This window comes from Coregonus lavaretus (assembly GCF_964263955.1).
Source record: "Coregonus lavaretus genome assembly, chromosome: 14".
In the NCBI taxonomy this organism is placed as follows: domain Eukaryota; kingdom Metazoa; phylum Chordata; class Actinopteri; order Salmoniformes; family Salmonidae; genus Coregonus; species Coregonus lavaretus.
Genome location: NC_140001.1, coordinates 20,056,638 through 20,075,570, shown reverse-complemented (window position 1 = coordinate 20,075,570; position 18,933 = coordinate 20,056,638). Strand labels below are relative to the sequence as shown.

Here is an 18,933-nt window from a genome sequence, read left to right as displayed (position 1 = left end):
TATTTCAACACTGAGGCCTCACAGACAAACAAACACCACAGCTTATATCACTACATGCACTGGGGGTGCTTGTGCTTCTCCCACACAGATACTGCCAATAATGGTAGACATTGTTGGTGAGTCAAAGTGACAATAACAGGGTTTGAACCCTTTTTTGATGCAATACTATATATAGATAAATAATAGAGGAAACATGTAGTCTACACAACAGCAGGTAACACATCAAAATAGACCACAGTGTTTCATTGTGTCTGCGAACACTTCCACCCAGAATGTCTGCTTTTGCTGTGATTGTGAATAAAAGGGGGTGTTTTCTGGTCTGTGGCTAACACCTACAGTACAAACCAAAGAGCTGCCTTGAACTGCTGCTGCATCTGTACAGTTAAAGTATGTTACAGTATGTACAGAGAGTAGAGGGACTGACTAATGCTTCTCCTCACCACACAAGTGAATCAGAGTTTTCGCTGCGATTCTCCTGGCTTATCCTCTGCTGTGGGACGGTCCTGTGTGTCTGGCACAGTCTCTGAAGATCAGAGAGGATTTGAAGCACAGAGACACGGAACGTATTGGAATAGAGCACACTAGAGGTTGAATGACACAGCTGTATTTTCAGCAGTTGTGGGCCATTTGAGTTATTTTGAATGTACAGTAGCTTTTATATAATACCATTGATATACATATATGAATAACTTTATTTTATGTTTGTTTTTGATGTAAGACCTATTTTGGTTATTTTTGTGTCTGCACCATATTCTCGTCTCAACAAAGGATTATATGACTATAATATTATTATGTTTTACACTTTTTTATTTATTTATTTTTATTTCAAAGAGCAGATGAATATAGACACATATTAATACAGATTGGTATTTTTGAGAGGGAGATTATGTTTCCAGTCAAACAGAGCACGACAATTAATCTGCCTGTTCAAAGGCATTAATGGTGTTTTTAGATGAGAAGAGAGGTTGTCTTGCCTGTGAAGGGTGTGAAGTGAGGTGTCGAAGAGAGAGAGAGATTCACACTGTGCCACTGTCTAACATATTTTACACTACCACACCTAACCCCCTTCATCTGTGTGTCATTATCACAGAAGCCCCCTACAGTGGGACCCATCCTTCCTATGGCTATGACCTGGAGCAGGCGGAGGAGCCCCAGCAGCATCATGACCTCCTGCCTTTCAGCACCTCGCCCTCCTCGAGCTGCAGCAGCCGGCACACACACTCCTCTGGTTCCCTGGAGTCCACCCTGTCGGTAAAGTTATCGCCAGTCCAACTACTATACACTTCTACTACCACACACTTCCATCTTCTACTCTTAAAGCCCATGTCCCAGTGTAGCAGTCTGTTAATGCCCCCGTCCTCTATAAGTCTGCCTTGGGCTCTCTGAGTGCATTTAATGGAGCGATGCTCTGCTCGTTCCAACCACACTTTCACTCACCCTATAAATCTCATCCACCCCTACTGTACGGTACCTAGCCAATCTCCGGTGTCCCCTAGGTCGTCCTCCTCTGATGTGCTCCACTCTCTGATCTTCAAAGGTTAAGTCCAGGGGAGGCCTCTTCTTGTGCCCCCCTTAGTGTTCAGGCTGTGGAATGTCAGAGCTATTCATTTCTGCTCTGCTCTCTGTGCTCTATGAATGAGCTCCATATCGACAGACCACAGGCGGCTGGTGGCACCTTAATGGGGGAAGACGGGCTCATAGTAATGGCTGGAACGGAATAAATGATACCGATCCATTTACTCCGTTCCAGCTTTTATTATGAGCCGTCCTCCTCTCACCAGCCTCGTTGACGACAGACTATCAGAAACCTAACTGACTGATGCCTTTGACCCATCAATAACTACAGGTCCCATCCTGTAGTTGTTTCCTTCCACAATACGATGGATCTTTGACCCTGGCCTCTGCCCTCTACATCTCCCACAGGGTTTAATCAAATGTGTTGGGTTCCCTGGAGAGGACAGTCTCTACTCCTAGCTGTATAGAGGTCTCATTGAACACCCAGGGGGTTTAGGGAAGATTCTCTCTCTCTCTCTCTCTCTCTCTCTCTCTCTCTCTCTGTGTCATTCACTGTTAGTCCCATTCTCACACACAGACAGAGCTGGTTCAGGAGAAAGACTTGGAGATGCGGAAGTGGGTTTTGTCAGGGATCCTGGCCAGTGAGGAGACATATCTCAGCCACCTGGGGGCTATCTTACTGGTAAGAGACAGGACTTTGAGCTAATTGAATATGACACACCTTACTGTGATGAACAGCGTGGCAGGTAGCCTAGCGATTAAAAGCGTTGGGCCAGTAAAATGTTACATGTTGGATGGACACACACAGATGGATATATGCATGCAAATGTACACACCCACCCACCAGTGTACACACACACACACACACACTCACAGTAATGCTTGTCTTGTGTTGATTGTCCCAGCCCATGAAGCCTCTGAGGGCAGCAGCTACTACCTCCCAGCCGATGCTGACCATCCAGCAGATAGAGACCATCTTCTTCAAGGTGACAGAGCTCCATGAGATCCACAAGGACTTCTACAATGCCCTGCTACCCAGAGTTCAGGAGTGGAGCCACAACCAGTGTGTGGGTGATCTCTTCCAGAAACTGGTGAGCCTTATTATTGTTGTGTAAAGACCTAGGAAATGCTGTTATGGCTCTTTTGTGTTGGTTCTTCCAGGTGCTTTTGTTCCTTTGTTCATAAGTACAAAAACATGTGAAATAGACTTCCCCAGCCACAAACTGCATTGTTCTGTGAGTAAGCAGATATTTATCCAATCACAGTCAGTGACCCCACATGTGAGCAGACTGCCTGGAGACATCTCCTGCACAGATAAAAGCCTGGCTATAGCACATAACAGGCAGTAAAGGAGGACAAAACACTAAGAGGCTCCTGACTGCAAAGAGCTCCCTCAGTATGACAGTGGAGGAAAGGAAGATGCATGAAACACAAACACACACGTGCGGCAGCGAGTGTGCGTGCACACACAGTCACAAAAAAAGGGACATTGTGACTGATAGGATGCATGTTTTTAATGCTGTTTTTGTTGAAAGGCCATACCTCATCTGATCGCTATTTCCAGCACCATGAGAAGGGAAAACACAACTAGTATGACAGGAGCCAAAGCTGGGTACATGAATCAACAGCAGGTTAACTACATCGTATCTACTCTATTGTCTCTCTCTATTATAGGCCAGCCAGCTGGGAGTGTACAGGGCCTTTGTGGATAACTATAAGGTTGCTGTGGAGATGGCAGACAAGTGTTGCCAGGCCAACATACAGTTTGCTGAAATATGTGAGGTATGTATTGTATTGTATATGTCAACTTTTACAAGGGCAACATTTCAGTTAGAATACATGTAACCTAGTCCCCAGAGCCGGCTGGGTGGACAGAGATTAGAATAAATGTTGTTGTTATGAAATTGTCTTACTGTGCTGTGTTGAAATGGTGTACTCATATCATATGCCTTTCTCAATTCCTTGTGTCCTCAGAATCTTAAGGTCAGAAGCACCAAGGAATGCAAAGACCAGGCAAAAAATTCACTGGAAAGTAAGTGCAATTTCATTATTTTGAACAATTCAGGGTCAAATGAACTAAACCTTACATTTTATTTACATATCAATAGTTAAAGACAATGAATAATTCAACCCTCTAGTTATTTGAATTCAGAAAGAGTGGTACATGCTTAATTAAAGCATAGTGAATATGACCCTCAACCTCAAGGTGTCCTATGTTGTTAGTTCTGCTTTGCCTTGTCCTGCCTTGGGCTTTATATACTTTATGACCCTCTCCCCCTCAGCTCTGCTCTACAAACCCGTGGACAGAGTCACCCGCAGCACCCTGGTTCTGCATGTAAGTCAAATCAACACACTGAAGGTTTTTCCCCTTTGGACCTGAATTTCTGATTTTGTCTATGAAAACAATGCTTCACATATCTTAAGAAGTAATCATTTAACTAAAATTAATTCATCTTCTTTCTCTCGCTCGCTCGCTTTCTTTCACTCTCTCTCGCTCCTCTTTCTATCTCTCTTTCTCCTCTTTCTATCTCTTTTTCTTTCTCTCTCTCTCACTTTCTCTTCCTTTCTTACTCTTTCTCTCTTTTACTCTTATTCTTTCTTTCTTTCTTTCTCTCTCTCTCTCTCTCTCTCTCTCTCTCTCTCTCTCTCTCTCTCTCTCTCTCTCTCTCTCTCTCTCTCTCTCTCTCTCTCTCTCTCTCTCTCTCTTTCTTTCTTTCTTTCTTTCTTTCTTTCTTTCTTTCTTTCTCGCTCTTGCGCACTCTCTCTCTCGTTCTCTCTCTCTCAGGACCTGTTGAAACACACCCCCTCCGGCCACCCAGACTATCCACTGCTGCTGGATGCCCTGAGAATCTCCCAGAACTTCCTGTCCAGCATCAACGAGGAGATCACCCCACGCAGGCAGTCTATGACAGTGAAGAAGGGAGAGGTCAGTGTGGCAGGCTGTGACATGCGTTTTGGACTACTGACTGTCCAAACAGAAAGTTTCAAGTGACCAAATCCGCTAGTTGTCATAGTAACAGTCTAAAAACCACTTGAGGGCAAATCAATCAGATTTGACCATTCAGACACAAGTCACATGGACAGGAATCAGATTTGTATTTGACATGTGGCTTGAAATATCCGATTCCGTGTGCTTTTTTGCTTTTCAGACTGCAGGAAAATAACAGATTCGAATCGGATATGCAAATAAATAGGATTTGAGTCACTTCAAACTGCCAATGTGAACACGGCTATAGAGGCGCACAGACACCCCGACCTGGCCCTGTGGCTATCTGGACCTCCCTTATAATGCTTTCATACTTGGCTTCATTTCAGACACTTTGATGTCACACTGCACAAATTCATGAGCAAAATAGTGTCCAATTACACAGCTTGTGTCAAAATGAGGAATCACCAGTCTTTTCTTGTCTATTCAGACAGTTACAGTACAGTAGTTAGTTGGGTAGATTGCATAATAAGATAGAGATTCCACCAAGCAACACAGGTTCAGAGCCATACATTAGGCATCTGAGGGTTACTGTAAATTAGCCAATCAGTGCTTCTCAGTTCCTGTAAAAGCAGTATAAACAGTAAAAGCCAGGGGAACGGTGTGTCCAATAAACCTGCATTGTGAGTCAGATTCCTGCTGAGTCATCTCTGCCTGTCTGGTTTATTAGTGGAGGAAATGGAGCGTAGAGGAAGCTCATGACAAAATAATATAAACAGGGAGGCCAAGGGTTTCCATGGTTCTGACCAGGAAAGCCCATGGCACCGCCTACGTCCTTGTCCTGGCTCCCCCACTTCCATCCTCCTGTCCCACTCTGAAGTCTGCTTCCCAGAAATGACCTTTAGCACGTCTTATCAAGTATCTGTCCACCCTTTCCCGTGGAGGGACGTCCTACTTACTTACCCTCACTCCCTCACCCCTGCTGAATGTCATCTATTATTACTGGAAACCGGTCCAACTATGTCCATCAGACTTCTTACCATAAGTGAACGTGAGAATTGAACTCAGACAAATTACATTTCTGTATGGGTTGGCTCTATTGTAGTATTCCACAATTCATAGGCCTGTATTTGCTAAAGGCAAAATAAATGTAGTACTTGTAAGTGACTGGAGTTTGGTAGCTAACTGCATAAACTTACTGTGGTGATTGAAATCCAGGTTTCGGTTTAGTTGTGCTTATTTTACCAATTTTGTCATCAGATATCTCAAAATGGAGGATGACTATGTCAGAAAGTAACCGATGACCATCCGAGGGCATCTCCCTGGTGGAGTTTTCCTTGTTTTTGCTTAAATGTGGTTAGGATGGATTGGTAGAGTCCCATGTGCGTGTTATTTTTATATTTATAAGCAGCTTTCAGCCCATAGGGTCAAAGGTCAGTATAAACAGTCCATGCATCCACAGCCCCGCTCTGGCCACAGGAAGAGCAGATGTCACTGCACCAGTCACCAACCGCCCACTGGACTGGCCGACCAGGCAGGATTATTAGGATCTATTCCTGTAAACACTGGCTCTTTGATAATTTGACGTCTTTCATTTACACTTTTTACAACCAGGTCTCAAATTTGTTTGAGGACAGATGTTTATTTATGAGAAGAGACTATCTTTATTCCAGCAGCCTCTAGAAGTTTGTTATTTTGCAGAACAAACAGACTACTGTCAGCTCAGATCATTGCTAAAATATTATGTTACTATTCAGCAAAGGTGGGACCAATTGACTATTATTCGAGTTACAAGCAAGTCTCAAGGTCTGAGTCTCAAAGTAGAATGGGTCGAGTTTCGAGTCAAGTCTAAGTTGTGCATTCTAAGAGTGAGTCGAGTCACAAGTTTTTTCAAGTCAAGAAAAAAATATCTATACATTCAATGACAATGCCCAACTACAAATCTTTGTCTATTTATTGAGACTACCAGAGGGCTCTTTTCATTATTTCGTCTACAAAACATTTTGATTATGCAATAATTCATTTTAACAACAAATTCCAAATGCAAGTAAATCATCAATTTCAAGCAATTTTGACATACCAAAAGACCAGTAGGCCTATGCTGGCATGCAGCTGCTACTGTCTCTGGCTGCTTGGACAGTAGGGACTCAGTACCACAAAATGAGTGACAAAACGCTTATTCCCTCCTGATCCTCCAACCGGGATTTCGGGAAAACCAGGGAATTTATTGAAAGTTCCCGAAATTTTGCAACCCTAGTCACGTGAGTCATCAGAGTACATTCATTGTTTATGAAACACACTCGATGACTACTGATTCTGTGTTCTGTGTATAATCTGTGTTCTGTCAACAGATAATTAATTGAATGAGACTCCAGCCACCTTAGTCATAGACTGTTCTCTCTGCTACCGCATGGCAAGCGGTACCGGAGCGCCAAGTCTAGATCCAAAAGGCTTCTGAACAGCTTCTACCCCCAAGCCATAAGACTGCTGAACAGCTAATCAAATGGATACTAATCAGTATGAAAATGTATGAACTCACTAACTGTAAGTCGCTCTGGATAAGAGCGTCTGCTAAATGACTAAAATGTAAATGTAAAATGATACCCGGACTATTTGCATTGACCCCCCCCCCCTTTTTTTTTTTACGCTGCTGCTACTCGCTGTTGATTATCAATGCATAGTCACTTTACCCCTACCTACATGCACATATTACCTCAATTACCTCGACTAACCTGTATCCCCGCACATTGACTCGGTACCGGTACCCCCTGTATATAGCCTCGTTATTGTTATTTTATTGTTGCTCTGTTCCTTTTTACTTCAGTTTATTTAGTAAATATTTTTTCTTAACTCTTTTTTTCTTAAAACTGCATTGTTTGTTAAGGGCTTGTAAGTAAGCATTTCACCGTAAGGTGAAATACACCTGTTGTATTTGGCGCATGTGACAAATAAAATTTGATTTGATGAGGGGGTTAAGGGTCAGCTGCCTGAGGAGCAGCTCTCATTGGCTGAATGTGATGGGATCAGATATTGTGAAAGTAACTTGACAGGGAAATTACTGGAAAACGACCTTACATGAAGAAATGTTCACGCTCTGGTGGTATGGTAACAAATTCTAGCAAATATGAATAGATAAAATATCCAATGAATGTGTGATTCCCTGTTTTGCCCCTGTAGAACCGTCAGCTGTTGAGGGACTGCTTCATGGTGGAGCTGGTGGAGGGATCCAGAAAGCTTCGCCACGTCTTCCTCTTCACAGACTTACTACTCTGTGCCAAGCTGAAGAAACAGACTGCAGGGTGAGTGTAGATTTACCGATGGACCAGATGGTTTGTGTCATATCCTGTCTGTGTGGTGTTCCTTACCTGTGTGTGTGTTGTTTGATGGTTCCTGTGTGTGTGTGTTCCTTTTGTCTCCAGGAAAGGCCAGCAGTATGAGTGTAAGTGGTACATCCCACTATCAGACCTCACCTTCCAGACCATTGAGGACTCGGAGGCCACGCCCATCCCCCAGGTCCAGGACGAGGAGATTGACGCCATGAAGATCAGAATCTCACAGATCAAGAACGAGCTCCAGAGAGAGAAGGTGACAACAGACTTCAGAAAGAGGGGAAATCCCTGTAGTGTTATAACTGATCACTTTATTATAATAATGTTGAAACACTTGACCAGATCATGGCTTCATAAGAGAAGGAGACATTAATGACTGAGACAGTGCTATACATTGAGATGGCAGCAGCTGTCTGAGTGCTCTTCTTCTGAATGTGTATGTGCAGAGAACCACTAAAGGAGGGAAGGCGATAGAGCGTTTGAGGAAGAAGCTGTCGGAGCAGGAGTCTCTGCTGCTGCTCATGTCCCCCAGCATGGCCTTCAGAGTGGCCAACAGGAACGGCAAGGTGAGCCAGCCACTGACTGCTTACTCTCTCTCTGCACCTATGGTCCTGCAAGGTCATATCTAACAACTACACAGCTCATTGTTTGTACTGTGAAATATTTTGGTCCAGGGTCTGCTGCCACCTACAGGTGTAGAGATGTGGTACAGCATTGCTAAGATGACTATTGTGTTGTACAGCAGAGGGCTACATGTTCCTTTGTGTGTTTCAGGGCTTCACATTCCTTATCTCGTCGGATTACGAACGTGCGGAGTGGAGGGAGATCATCCGGGAGCAACAGAAGAAGTGTGAGTGTTCTCTGCAACATAAGCTATGCTTGTGACAATCCCATGATTAAGCTGATGGTGGCTGTCAGTCTCTCTCTGAACTCCATTCCCTCCTGCAGGTTTCAAAAGCTTCTCTCTGACCTCTCTGGAGCTGCAGATGCTCACCAACTCATGTGTGAAGCTTCAGACGGTCCATACTATACCAATGACCATGAATAAAGAAGGTAGGCCATAGACACAACTGATACAGTATTGGGAAGGATGGAAGGCTGGTCAGTAATGTCACACTTATTAATAATAAGAGAGGGAGATGTTTATTAGTATTGTTTTTGATTGAACAACTCATGACTATTCGCTCTCCTCTCTCTTTAGAAGATGAATCGTCTGGACTCTACGGTTTTCTGAATGTCATTGTTCACTCTGCATCAGGACTCAAACAGAGCTTGAGTAAGTGGCTCAGTTGTGTATTTTCCCCAGATTGTTGGTGTCCTACCCTGATCACCTTGAATGGAGTATAGCCAAGGTTGTCCTTCCCTTCCGCTGTCAGTCTCCTCCTGTCCGGCTGTCACCTGGCAGTCAGCAGACATTCCCATGTGGAGCAGCTGCTGGGGAACAGTCAGAACTCTGAGGATTAACAAGGAACACTGTGGTCCGGTCTGGATGGAAAACCCCTGTCGTCTCACTCTTTGTCCCAAATGCAGTCAAGCATACAGCTCACATGCATGCAGTACCTCTTATTTTATAAAAAATCTGACCTGTTAATCCAGATGTAATCTTGCTCTGGACGGGAAATATTTTCCTCAATTCTTACCAGATTCAGAGGGCATGGCAAGTTCTATTATGAGGATTGTTATAAAGTATGGTTTAACAGTGTAGGGAAAAGTACATGTATACTCCTCCATACAGGTCGTACTGTGACTCAGTGTGTATCCCTCATTAACCAATCTAACTCCCATGAACTGTTTCTTCTTCCACACAGATCTCTACTGCACTCTGGAGGTGGAGTCCTTTGGCTACTTTGTGAACAAAGCCAAGACACGTGTGTACAGAGACTCCACAGAACCCAAGTGGAACGAGGTGAGGATTCCACGTGTCAGTTAACACTCAGAACTAAAGTGTCCTGTATATTCAGCCTTATCTGCTGGATTGTCTCTTATGTGTTTTTTTGCTGTTTCCCTGCAGGAGTTTGAGATTGAGCTGGAAGGCTCTCAGACTCTGAGGTTGCTGTGCTATGAGAAATGCTACAACAAAGCCAGGCAAAACAAGGAGGACGGAGAGAACACAGACAGAATCATGGCCAAAGGACAGATACAGGTACGGTGTGAGAGTATGAAGCACATTTTGTGTTGCCTGTCACACCGGTCTACAGTGTCAACAGTGACATAGCTGAATTAACTAATAGGCCACAGTGGTGAAAATGACTTATCTAGTATGCCAGCCCTAATAGCTGCCCTGTTTGTGGATAATCCCACCATGTGTGGTTCTGTGGTGTGGAAAAGGAAAAGGGTTGTGGGGTCGCTGCTGGTTCACCTCAGCCTGACTGGTAATGGGGTGTTGTGACAGAGTGGGGATTACAGTTGGGAAGGGAAACAGGCTGACCAAATGTAGCCCCAGGCACAGATCCATCCAGTGGAAGTGAGACAGAGAGGGACCCCTCTTAGAAGAACCCTGAAAACACCCAATAGAGAACATTGTATGTTTGTCTTTTGAATAGACAATGTACTGTTTCCTTTGTCTTTTTTTTAAACAATCCACAGCCAACGTGGTCCCACACAGCAATTCAATTGTGTGTGACCCTCTGGCCTGGGTCTGATCTGTTTGTGGAATTTGAGATAAGTGCTGATTGGAGAGGCAGTCTGAACATTGTGTGTGCATGTGTGCCCAAATGTTTGGGGATTAAAAAGAGATGGATCAGATGTGGGAGGGTTTGGCTGAAAGGAGAAAGGGTCAGACAAAGGCACTCAGTTAGGAGGAGCCAGTAGACCCAAAACAGATCTACCAACTGGTGACCAATGAGGATGCTGTAGGAGGCCTGGGGTTGTATACCCACCCTGCAGTCCTCATAACAACCTCTGCGCTTCCGCCAGCGTGCGTCCATAATCACAGGAGGAGGGGATTCTCAGGAGTTAATCCACAGATCCATCTGGGAACTGGGACAACAGGGAGGCAGCGTGGTCGAGAGGCTGCCTTTGTTCAACTTATTTTTTTATCTGGTGTGGAAGGATCGATGGCATGACAGGGTTAGGAAGTTGACAGGACCCACACACACTTGCGGGGGACTCTACTGGACCACTGAAGGGCTATGCGGGCCTCAGGATTCTTTGAGACGATGCAATAACCATATCAGATCAGAGGGATCCAATCCCATGCTGTTTGTTGGGGATTGTTTAGGAGAGAGTGGCTGATTTGGAAGATTATTTTCATGACTGCTGCCTTGTTTTGTTTGTCCCATTGTTTGGTACAGTACATTAGTGGTGAAAATAGAGTGAGCGACTGAGTCTCAACTAGAAATATGGGTGAGACCTGTACTGAAGAGCTGATCCTGGATCAGACCAGCAGTCAGTTCACTAGCAGCTGTTCTCTGGAGGATGAGGGGGACACAGGTCCCAGGAAGCCCCCAGGCACAGGGGCACGGCTGTGGGGCAGGGTCCGCAGCACTCTGCTCAGACAGAAGGTAAAGACATAGCACACATAAGAGAGAGAATGGGCTTTCTTTATTGTTGTCGCGGATGGTCTTTGGTTAGGAATATTAATAGAGGGTAGGGTAGATATTTTAATATGTACATATATCCTTAGTTGGTACATATTTTAAGTATCCTTGAATGTGTTATATTCTCATACTTAATACTCTTTTGATAAGTCCACTGCATTATGTAAGAAGATGTCCACAGAACAAAAAGATTAAGATTATCTGAGTTATATTGAGTATCTGTTGGTTCCTTGGGTGAGAGGACATCTGTCATGTTAGATAATCTGAATACCAGGAGATGATGTTATCACAACACTCGTGCCTGATCACTACAAATAACTGTTGGCAGCTTGGTATTAGTCAGATGATTAAAATAGCACAGTGACTTGAGTTGACACTACCCAACCATATGGAGTTTATGTAAGGATGAGGGAAAGTGATGGGTAACTGATATGTAAGACCCAGGCTTGCTGATTGGAGATCAGACCCAGGCTTGCTGATTATTGAATCCATCCTTTTGTCCATTTCTAGCTTTTCATCTGTGAAATTATCATTTCCAATCTAATATGGACAGTTTCATTGAACGTTTATTTTTATTTTTATACTTTGTTTTAGTCTCTGATAAATTGAAAAGGATCAAGAGGCTAACTGTGCTAAACATTCATACAAAGCAGGATTTTGAGTGGTTTAAATATCTCATTGGTTCTTAATAATGAAATGGATTTCATTAGTACAGTACTATAACATGTCTGTACTGAGATAAAGACAGAATCAGTCCTACACCATCATGGTGTCCATTCAGTGTCTGTCTGAGCAGTTTGTGTTTACTGGGTCAGATGATTGCTCTGACTGACATATGTCTCCATATTTTCCAGCTGGATCCCCAGACCCTACAAAGCAAAGACTGGCAAAGAACAGTCATCACCATGAACGGGGTACGTATTACCAGCCTAAGGAAATGCTAAATCATCACTGTTTTTCACAAATCTCTCCGAAACCACACTGTCTTACATTTTTTGTTTTGCAAAGGGACAGTTTTGGCACCACTTTATACTCCAGTGGCCAGTGTAACCATTGTTGGATAAGTTATGTAGGCCTGTATAACATGGTAATTACATGGGTTTTTCCACTGATCAATACTGTGGTATAAATACTTTTCAATATTAAGTGTGCCCCCTGTATTTACATTTACAGTGTTGATGAGGTTACATGCAATGGTCTTCATTTCTCTGACTGCTGGCTAATTCTTAACTTCTCTTGGTACAGATTGAGGTGAAGCTGTCAATGAAGTTCACCACCAGAGAGTTCAGTCTGAAGAGAATGCCCTCGCGGAAACAGTCAGGCGTGTTTGGGGTGAAAATAAGTGTTGTAACCAAGTGAGTGAATAATGTGTCTTTGTTAGCCCCTGTATAATCTCGGCACCCAGAACCAAATCAGCTCATGTTAAGCCTGTCATGAGAGCCTCAGTGTAATGCATACCACATTTCTGTGACCAACACATATCAGACCTAAAATTGTCAAATGAATGGGATACCTCTTCCAACCTCCTTCACTTTCAATGGAAGGCCAGGAATAACTCTCAAAGACATGCCTTGTTTGGGTTTTTCTATTTTCACAGGGAGCACAAGGCTCTCATGATAATGTGTAAAATAACTCTAAACTCCAGCCCCTTATGGGCAGGGTCTATTTGAGAAAACATCATTTTATAGTGCTGAAGATGCAATACTGAAGGATGGATGTCTTTCTCAGTGTTCGCTTTACTCTACTAGTAAAAAGAAGGCAGCGGCCATACTGGGAACGGGTTTTACATACTGGGAACGGGTTTTACATACTGGGAACGGGTTTTACATACTGGGGAACGGTTTTTACACACTGGGAACGGGTTTTACATACTGGGAAAGGGTTTTACATACTGGGAACGGGTTTTACATACTGGGGAACGGTTTTTACATACTGGGGAACAGGTTTTACATACTGGGGAATAGGTTTTACAAACTGGGAAATAGGTTTTACATACTGGGGAATAGGTTTTACATACTGGGGAATAGGTTTTACATACTGGGGAATAGGTTTTACATACTGGGGAACAGGTTTTACATTCTTGGGAATAGGTTTTACATTCTTGGGAACAGGTATTAGAACAGAAAACAGAAAAATGCTCTTGATATACAGTATCAGTCAAAAGTTTGGACACACCTACTCATTCAAGGGTTTTTCTTTATTTTTACTATTTTCTACATTGTAGAATAATAATGAAGACATCAAAACTATGAAATAACACACATGGAATCATGTAGTAACCAAAAAAGTGTTAAACAAATCAAGATATATTTTATATTTGAGATTCTTCAAATAGCCACCCTTTGCCTTGATGACAGCTTTGCACACTTGGCATTCTCTCAACCAGCTTTAGCTGGAATGCTTTTCCAACAGTCTTGAAGGAGTTCCCACATATGCTGAGCACTTGTTGGCTGCTTTTCCTTCACTCTGCGTTCCGACTCAGAGTGAAGGAAAATTGGGTTGAGGTTGGGGGATTGTGGAGGCCAGGTCATCTGATGCAGCAATCCATCACTCTCCTTCTTGGTCAAATAGCCCTTACACAGCCTGGAGGTGTGTTGGGTCATTGTCATGTTGAAAAACATATAATAGTCCCACTAAGCCCAAACCAGATGGGATGGCGTATCGCTGCAGAATGCTGTTGTAGCCATGCTGATTAAGTGTGCCTTGAATTCAAAATAAATCACAGACAGTGTCACCAGCAAAGCACCCCCACACCATAACACCACCTCCTCCATGCTTTACGGTGGGAAATACACATGCGGAGATCATCCGTTCACCTACACCGCGTCTCACAAAGACACGGCAGTTGGAACCAAACATTTCCAATTAGGACTCCAGACCAAAGGACACATTTCCACCGGTCTAATGTCCATTGCTCATGTTTCTTGGCCCAAGCAGGTCTCTTCTTCTTATTGGTGTCCTTTAGTAGGGGTTTCTTTGCAGCAATTCGACCATGAAGGCCTGATTCACACAGTCCCCTCTGAACAGTTGATGTTGAGATGTGTCTGTGACTTGAACTCTGTGAAGCATTTATTTGGGCTGCAATTTCTGAGGCTGGTAACTCTAATGAACTTATCCTCTACAGCAGAGGTAACTCTGGGTCTTCCATTCCTGTGGCGGTCCTCATGAGAGCCAGTTTCATCATAGCGCTCGATGGTTTTTGCGACTGCACTTGAAGAAACTTTCAAAGTTCTGGAAATGTTCCATATTGACTGACCTTCATGTCTTAAAGTAATGATGGACTGTTGTTTCTCTTTGCTTATTTGAGCTGTTCTTGCCATAATATGGACTTGGTCTTTTACCAAATAGGGCTATCTTCTGTATACCCCCCTACCTTGTCACAACACAACTGATTGGCTCAAACGCATTAAGAAGGAAAGAAATTCCACAGATTAACTTTTAAGAAGGCACACCTGTTAATTGAAATGCATTCCAGGTGACTGCCTCATGAAGCTGGTTGAGAGAATGCCAAGAGTATGCAAAGCTGTCATCAAGGCAAAGCGTGGCTATTTGAAGAATCTCAAATATAAAATATATATTGATTAGTTTAACACTTTTTTGGTTACTACATGATTCCATATGTGTTATTTCATAGTTTTGATGTCTTCACTATTATTCTACAATGTAAAAAATAGTAAAAATAAAGAAAAACCCTTGAATGTGTAGGTGTCCAAACGTTTGACTGGTAGTGTAGTTTATGCAATACCACAACAGAAAAACACCAGGTGTGTAGTCAGAAATGAGACACCCAGTTATGCAGTCACAGGTATCATTAGTGTAAAGCACTAGACTTCTCGTTTCCTGCATTGATCCTGTTTTAATCCTGCAGAGTGTGTGTGTGTGTGTGACTTTGACAGACGGGAGCGGTCCAAGGTGCCCCTTATCGTGAAGCAGTGTGTAGAGGAGATAGAGCGCCGGGGCATGGAGGAGGTGGGAATCTACCGGGTCTCGGGGGTGGCTACAGACATCCAGGCCCTGAAGGCTGCATTTGATGCCAGTAAGAACACCGACCTTGGATCTCCTTTATAGCAAATGATATGCAGGTTGACGTTTATTGTCATGAGTCTTGTCCTGTAGGCAGAACTGAGCGATTTCCCCTTAGATAGGCCAGCTGCAAAGTCAAAATTGGCTATATTGTAAAATTTCATGAAAACAAACATTTGCTTTTTGTTCTTAATATAACGTTAATCAGATTTTGTGACTTGTGGCTGTGCCAGCTAGTGAGCACTGCAGAGCTGCCTCCAGAACAAGATTAATTACGAAAAACTCTAACCTGCAAAAAATACAGCATAGGCTATACAATGAAATGTATGGATTACTATTATTCATACCGTCTTGCAGCTTACTGTTCCCCACATTTATCATTAATTTCATTCCTCTGATTGACAGACAATAATGATGTGTCGGTGATGATGAGTGAGATGGATGTGAATGCCATTGCTGGAACACTGAAACTGTATTTCCGTGAGCTGCCGGAACCTCTTTTAACAGATGACCTGTACCCCAACTTTGCTGGAGGCATCGGTCAGTCTCTCCTTGGAACCTCAAAAAAGCCTACCATTGCATTTCATATTGTCATATTGAATACAACATAATAAGCGTGAAATTTAACAAACCATTAAACATAAATCAGGTAGTACAGTTACCACAAAAAAGCTAACTAATTGTATCCTCCTCTTTCAGCCCTGTCAGACAGTGTGGCTAAGGAGAGCTGTATGCTGAACCTTCTGCTATCACTCCCAGAACCCAACCTGGTCACCTTCCTCTTCCTGCTGGACCACCTGAAGAGGTATAGTCCCCCACAGTGGCATCATGTTATATCCTGTCACATGAATACAGTCACAGATCTGTCATTCAGTCACAGATCTGTCATTCAAATCCTCTTGCTAATCTCTCCTTCCTTTTTCTCTGCATCCCACAAGCTGACACTTTTGATATCATCTGTGTTATTACAGGATTGCTGATAATGAGAGCGCTAACAAGATGTCTTTCCACAACCTGGCCACGGTCTTTGGCCCCACCCTGCTCCGCCCCTCTGAGAAAGACAGCAAGATCCCAGCCAATGCCACACAGCCCATCACTATGAATGACAGCTGGTCACTGGAGGTTATGTCACAGGTACTATAGTGTCTATTGAAAGTAAGCTTCAATGTTGATTTTGTTGCTGAGGTAGATTGAGGTACACTATATATACACAAAAGTATGTGGACACCCCTTCAAATGAGTAGATTCGTCTATTTCAGCCACACACGTTGCTGACAGGTGTATAAAATCGAGCACACAGCCATCCAATCTCCATAGACAAACACTGGCAGTAGAATGACCTTACTGAAGAGCTCAGTGACTTTCAACGTGGCACTGTCATAGGATGCCACCTTTCCAACAAGTCAGTTCGTCAAATTTCTGCCCTGCTAGAGCTGTTCCGGTCAACTGTAAGTGCTATTATTTTGAAGTGGAAACGTCTAGGAGCAAGAACGGCTCAACAGTGAAGTGGTAGGCCACACAAGCTTACAGAACGGGACTGCCGAGTGCTGAAGCAAGTAGCGCGTAAGAATATGTCTGTCCTTGGTTGCAACACTCACTACTGAGTTCCAAACTCCCTCTGGAAGCAACGTCAGCACAAGAACTGTTCGTCGGGAGCTTTATGAAATGGGTTTCCATGGCCGAGCAGCCGCACACAAGACTAAGATCACCATGTGCAATGCCAAAGCGTAATGTAAAGCTCACCGCCATTAGACTCTGGAGCAGTGGAAACGCGTTCTCTGGAGTGATGAATCACGCTTCACCATCTGGCAGTCTGACGGACGAATCTGGGTTTGGCGGATGCCAGGAGAACACTACCTGCCCGAATGCATAGTGCCAACTGTAAAGTTTGGTGGAGGAGGAATAATAGTCTGGGGTTGTTTTTCATGGTTCGGGCTAGGCCCCTTAGTTCTTAATCTTAACGCTACAGCATACAATGACATTCTAGAGGATTCTGAGCTTCAAACTTTGTGGCAACAGTTTGGGGAACGTCCTTTCCTGTTTCAGCATGACAGTGCCCCCGTGCACAAAGCGAGGTCCATACAGAAATGGTTTGTCGAGATCGTTGTGGAAGAACTTGACTGGCCTGCACAGAGCCCTGACCTCAACCCCATCGAACACCTTTGGGATGAATTGGAACGTCGACTGCGAGCCAGGCCTAATCGCCCTACATCAGTGCCTGACCTCACTAATGCGCTTGTGGCTGAATGGAAGCAAGTCCCCACAGCAATGTTCCAACATCTAGTGGAATGCCTTCCCAGAAGAGTGGAGGCTGTCATAGCAGCAAAGGGGGGACCAACTCCATATTAATGCCCATGATTTTGGAATGAGATGTTCGACGAGCAGGTGTTCACATACTTCTGGTCATGTGGTGTATTCGTAGAGCCCATTAATCTGTGCTATGATTCTAATAATCCCTTTCCTCTGCTCTGTCCCTCCTCCCCTTCTGTTTCTGTAGGTACAGGTCCTACTGTATTTCCTTCAGCTTGAGAGCATCCCAACACCGGACAGCAAACGTCAAAGCATCCTCTTCTCCACTGAAGTATAGCAGGAGCATGGACATTTCCATCTTAGGAGAATTTGACAAAATGATGCCTTCCCCATGGTGAATTGTTGGCTGTGACCAAGAATGGCTGCTGCAGGAGCTAATGAACACTGCACTGTAAAAAAAAAAAAAAGAATTTGTTTCAACTAATTATTATAAGTAACTGGTTCCACAGCCTTTTTTAATTTACTCAACTTTCTGGTCAAATTGTTACCTAAACTTAACATTTTTAGTTGGTCCAAACTTAGCTCCAACTTGAGAAAGCTTAGGCATAAATTCAGTCAACTTAAAATGATGTGTTTGCTCAACTTGTCTCATGTTTATTCAACTATAAATTATTATTTGAGCATTTAAAAAGAAAAAGGCTTTGGAACTAGTTACACACACACACACACACACACACACAGTTATTTTGTTTTCAACTTACATATGACACACAATTACATTGTGCATTTATACAGTAATTATTATTCAACATGTCCTCACCTGGGATTTGAACTTACTACCTTTTGGTTCAATGCATTCCGATCTTCCTGCTACACCACCATGTCTGTGCCATTTGTCAGTTAATCTGACTATTCTCTCATCATTGATTTACTTATTTAAGCAATTTTAGGGTTTTCTTTATAGTTGTCTAATGTTTGTGGGGCATATTATAATTTTTTTATGTTACTCCTTAATCACTATGATGCACTATATATACAAGAGTATGTGGACACCCCTTTGAATTAGTGGATTCGGCTATTTCAGCCACACCCGTTGCTGACAGGTGTAAATCATGTCATCATTCCAACAAGTCAGTTTGTGAAATTTCTGCCTTGCTAGAGCTGCCCCGGTCAACTGTAAGTGCTGTTATTTTGAAGTGGAAATGTCTAGGCGCAACAATGGCTCAGCTGCGAAGTGGTAGGCCACACAAGCTAACAGAATGGGACCGCAGAGTGCTGAAGCGCTTAAATATATCCTCTGTCCTCTGTTGCAATACTCACTACTGAGTTCAAAACTGCCTCTGGAAGCAAC

General features: G+C 43.4%; 1 protein-coding gene across 1 annotated transcript in view; it reads left to right on the top strand.

The window, feature by feature from the left end:
• LOC311141439 (breakpoint cluster region protein-like) overlaps positions 1-18,035 on the top strand; it is a 47,545-nt gene extending 29,510 nt beyond the window's left edge. The window contains exons 2-23 of the mRNA XM_084176769.1: positions 1,091-1,251; positions 2,093-2,197; positions 2,421-2,606; positions 3,190-3,297; positions 3,490-3,547; positions 3,798-3,850; positions 4,301-4,441; positions 7,619-7,740; positions 7,861-8,026; positions 8,217-8,336; positions 8,545-8,620; positions 8,719-8,823; positions 8,972-9,046; positions 9,579-9,676; positions 9,782-9,913; positions 12,164-12,223; positions 12,555-12,664; positions 15,206-15,345; positions 15,738-15,872; positions 16,032-16,137; positions 16,304-16,466; positions 17,830-18,035. Coding sequence (XP_084032895.1) covers positions 1,091-1,251; positions 2,093-2,197; positions 2,421-2,606; positions 3,190-3,297; positions 3,490-3,547; positions 3,798-3,850; positions 4,301-4,441; positions 7,619-7,740; positions 7,861-8,026; positions 8,217-8,336; positions 8,545-8,620; positions 8,719-8,823; positions 8,972-9,046; positions 9,579-9,676; positions 9,782-9,913; positions 12,164-12,223; positions 12,555-12,664; positions 15,206-15,345; positions 15,738-15,872; positions 16,032-16,137; positions 16,304-16,466; positions 17,830-17,919 — 2,510 coding nt within the window. The 3' untranslated portion in view covers positions 17,920-18,035. The remainder of the gene's footprint in view (positions 1-1,090; positions 1,252-2,092; positions 2,198-2,420; positions 2,607-3,189; positions 3,298-3,489; positions 3,548-3,797; positions 3,851-4,300; positions 4,442-7,618; positions 7,741-7,860; positions 8,027-8,216; positions 8,337-8,544; positions 8,621-8,718; positions 8,824-8,971; positions 9,047-9,578; positions 9,677-9,781; positions 9,914-12,163; positions 12,224-12,554; positions 12,665-15,205; positions 15,346-15,737; positions 15,873-16,031; positions 16,138-16,303; positions 16,467-17,829) is intronic.
• Positions 18,036-18,933: the final 898 nt, after the last annotated feature.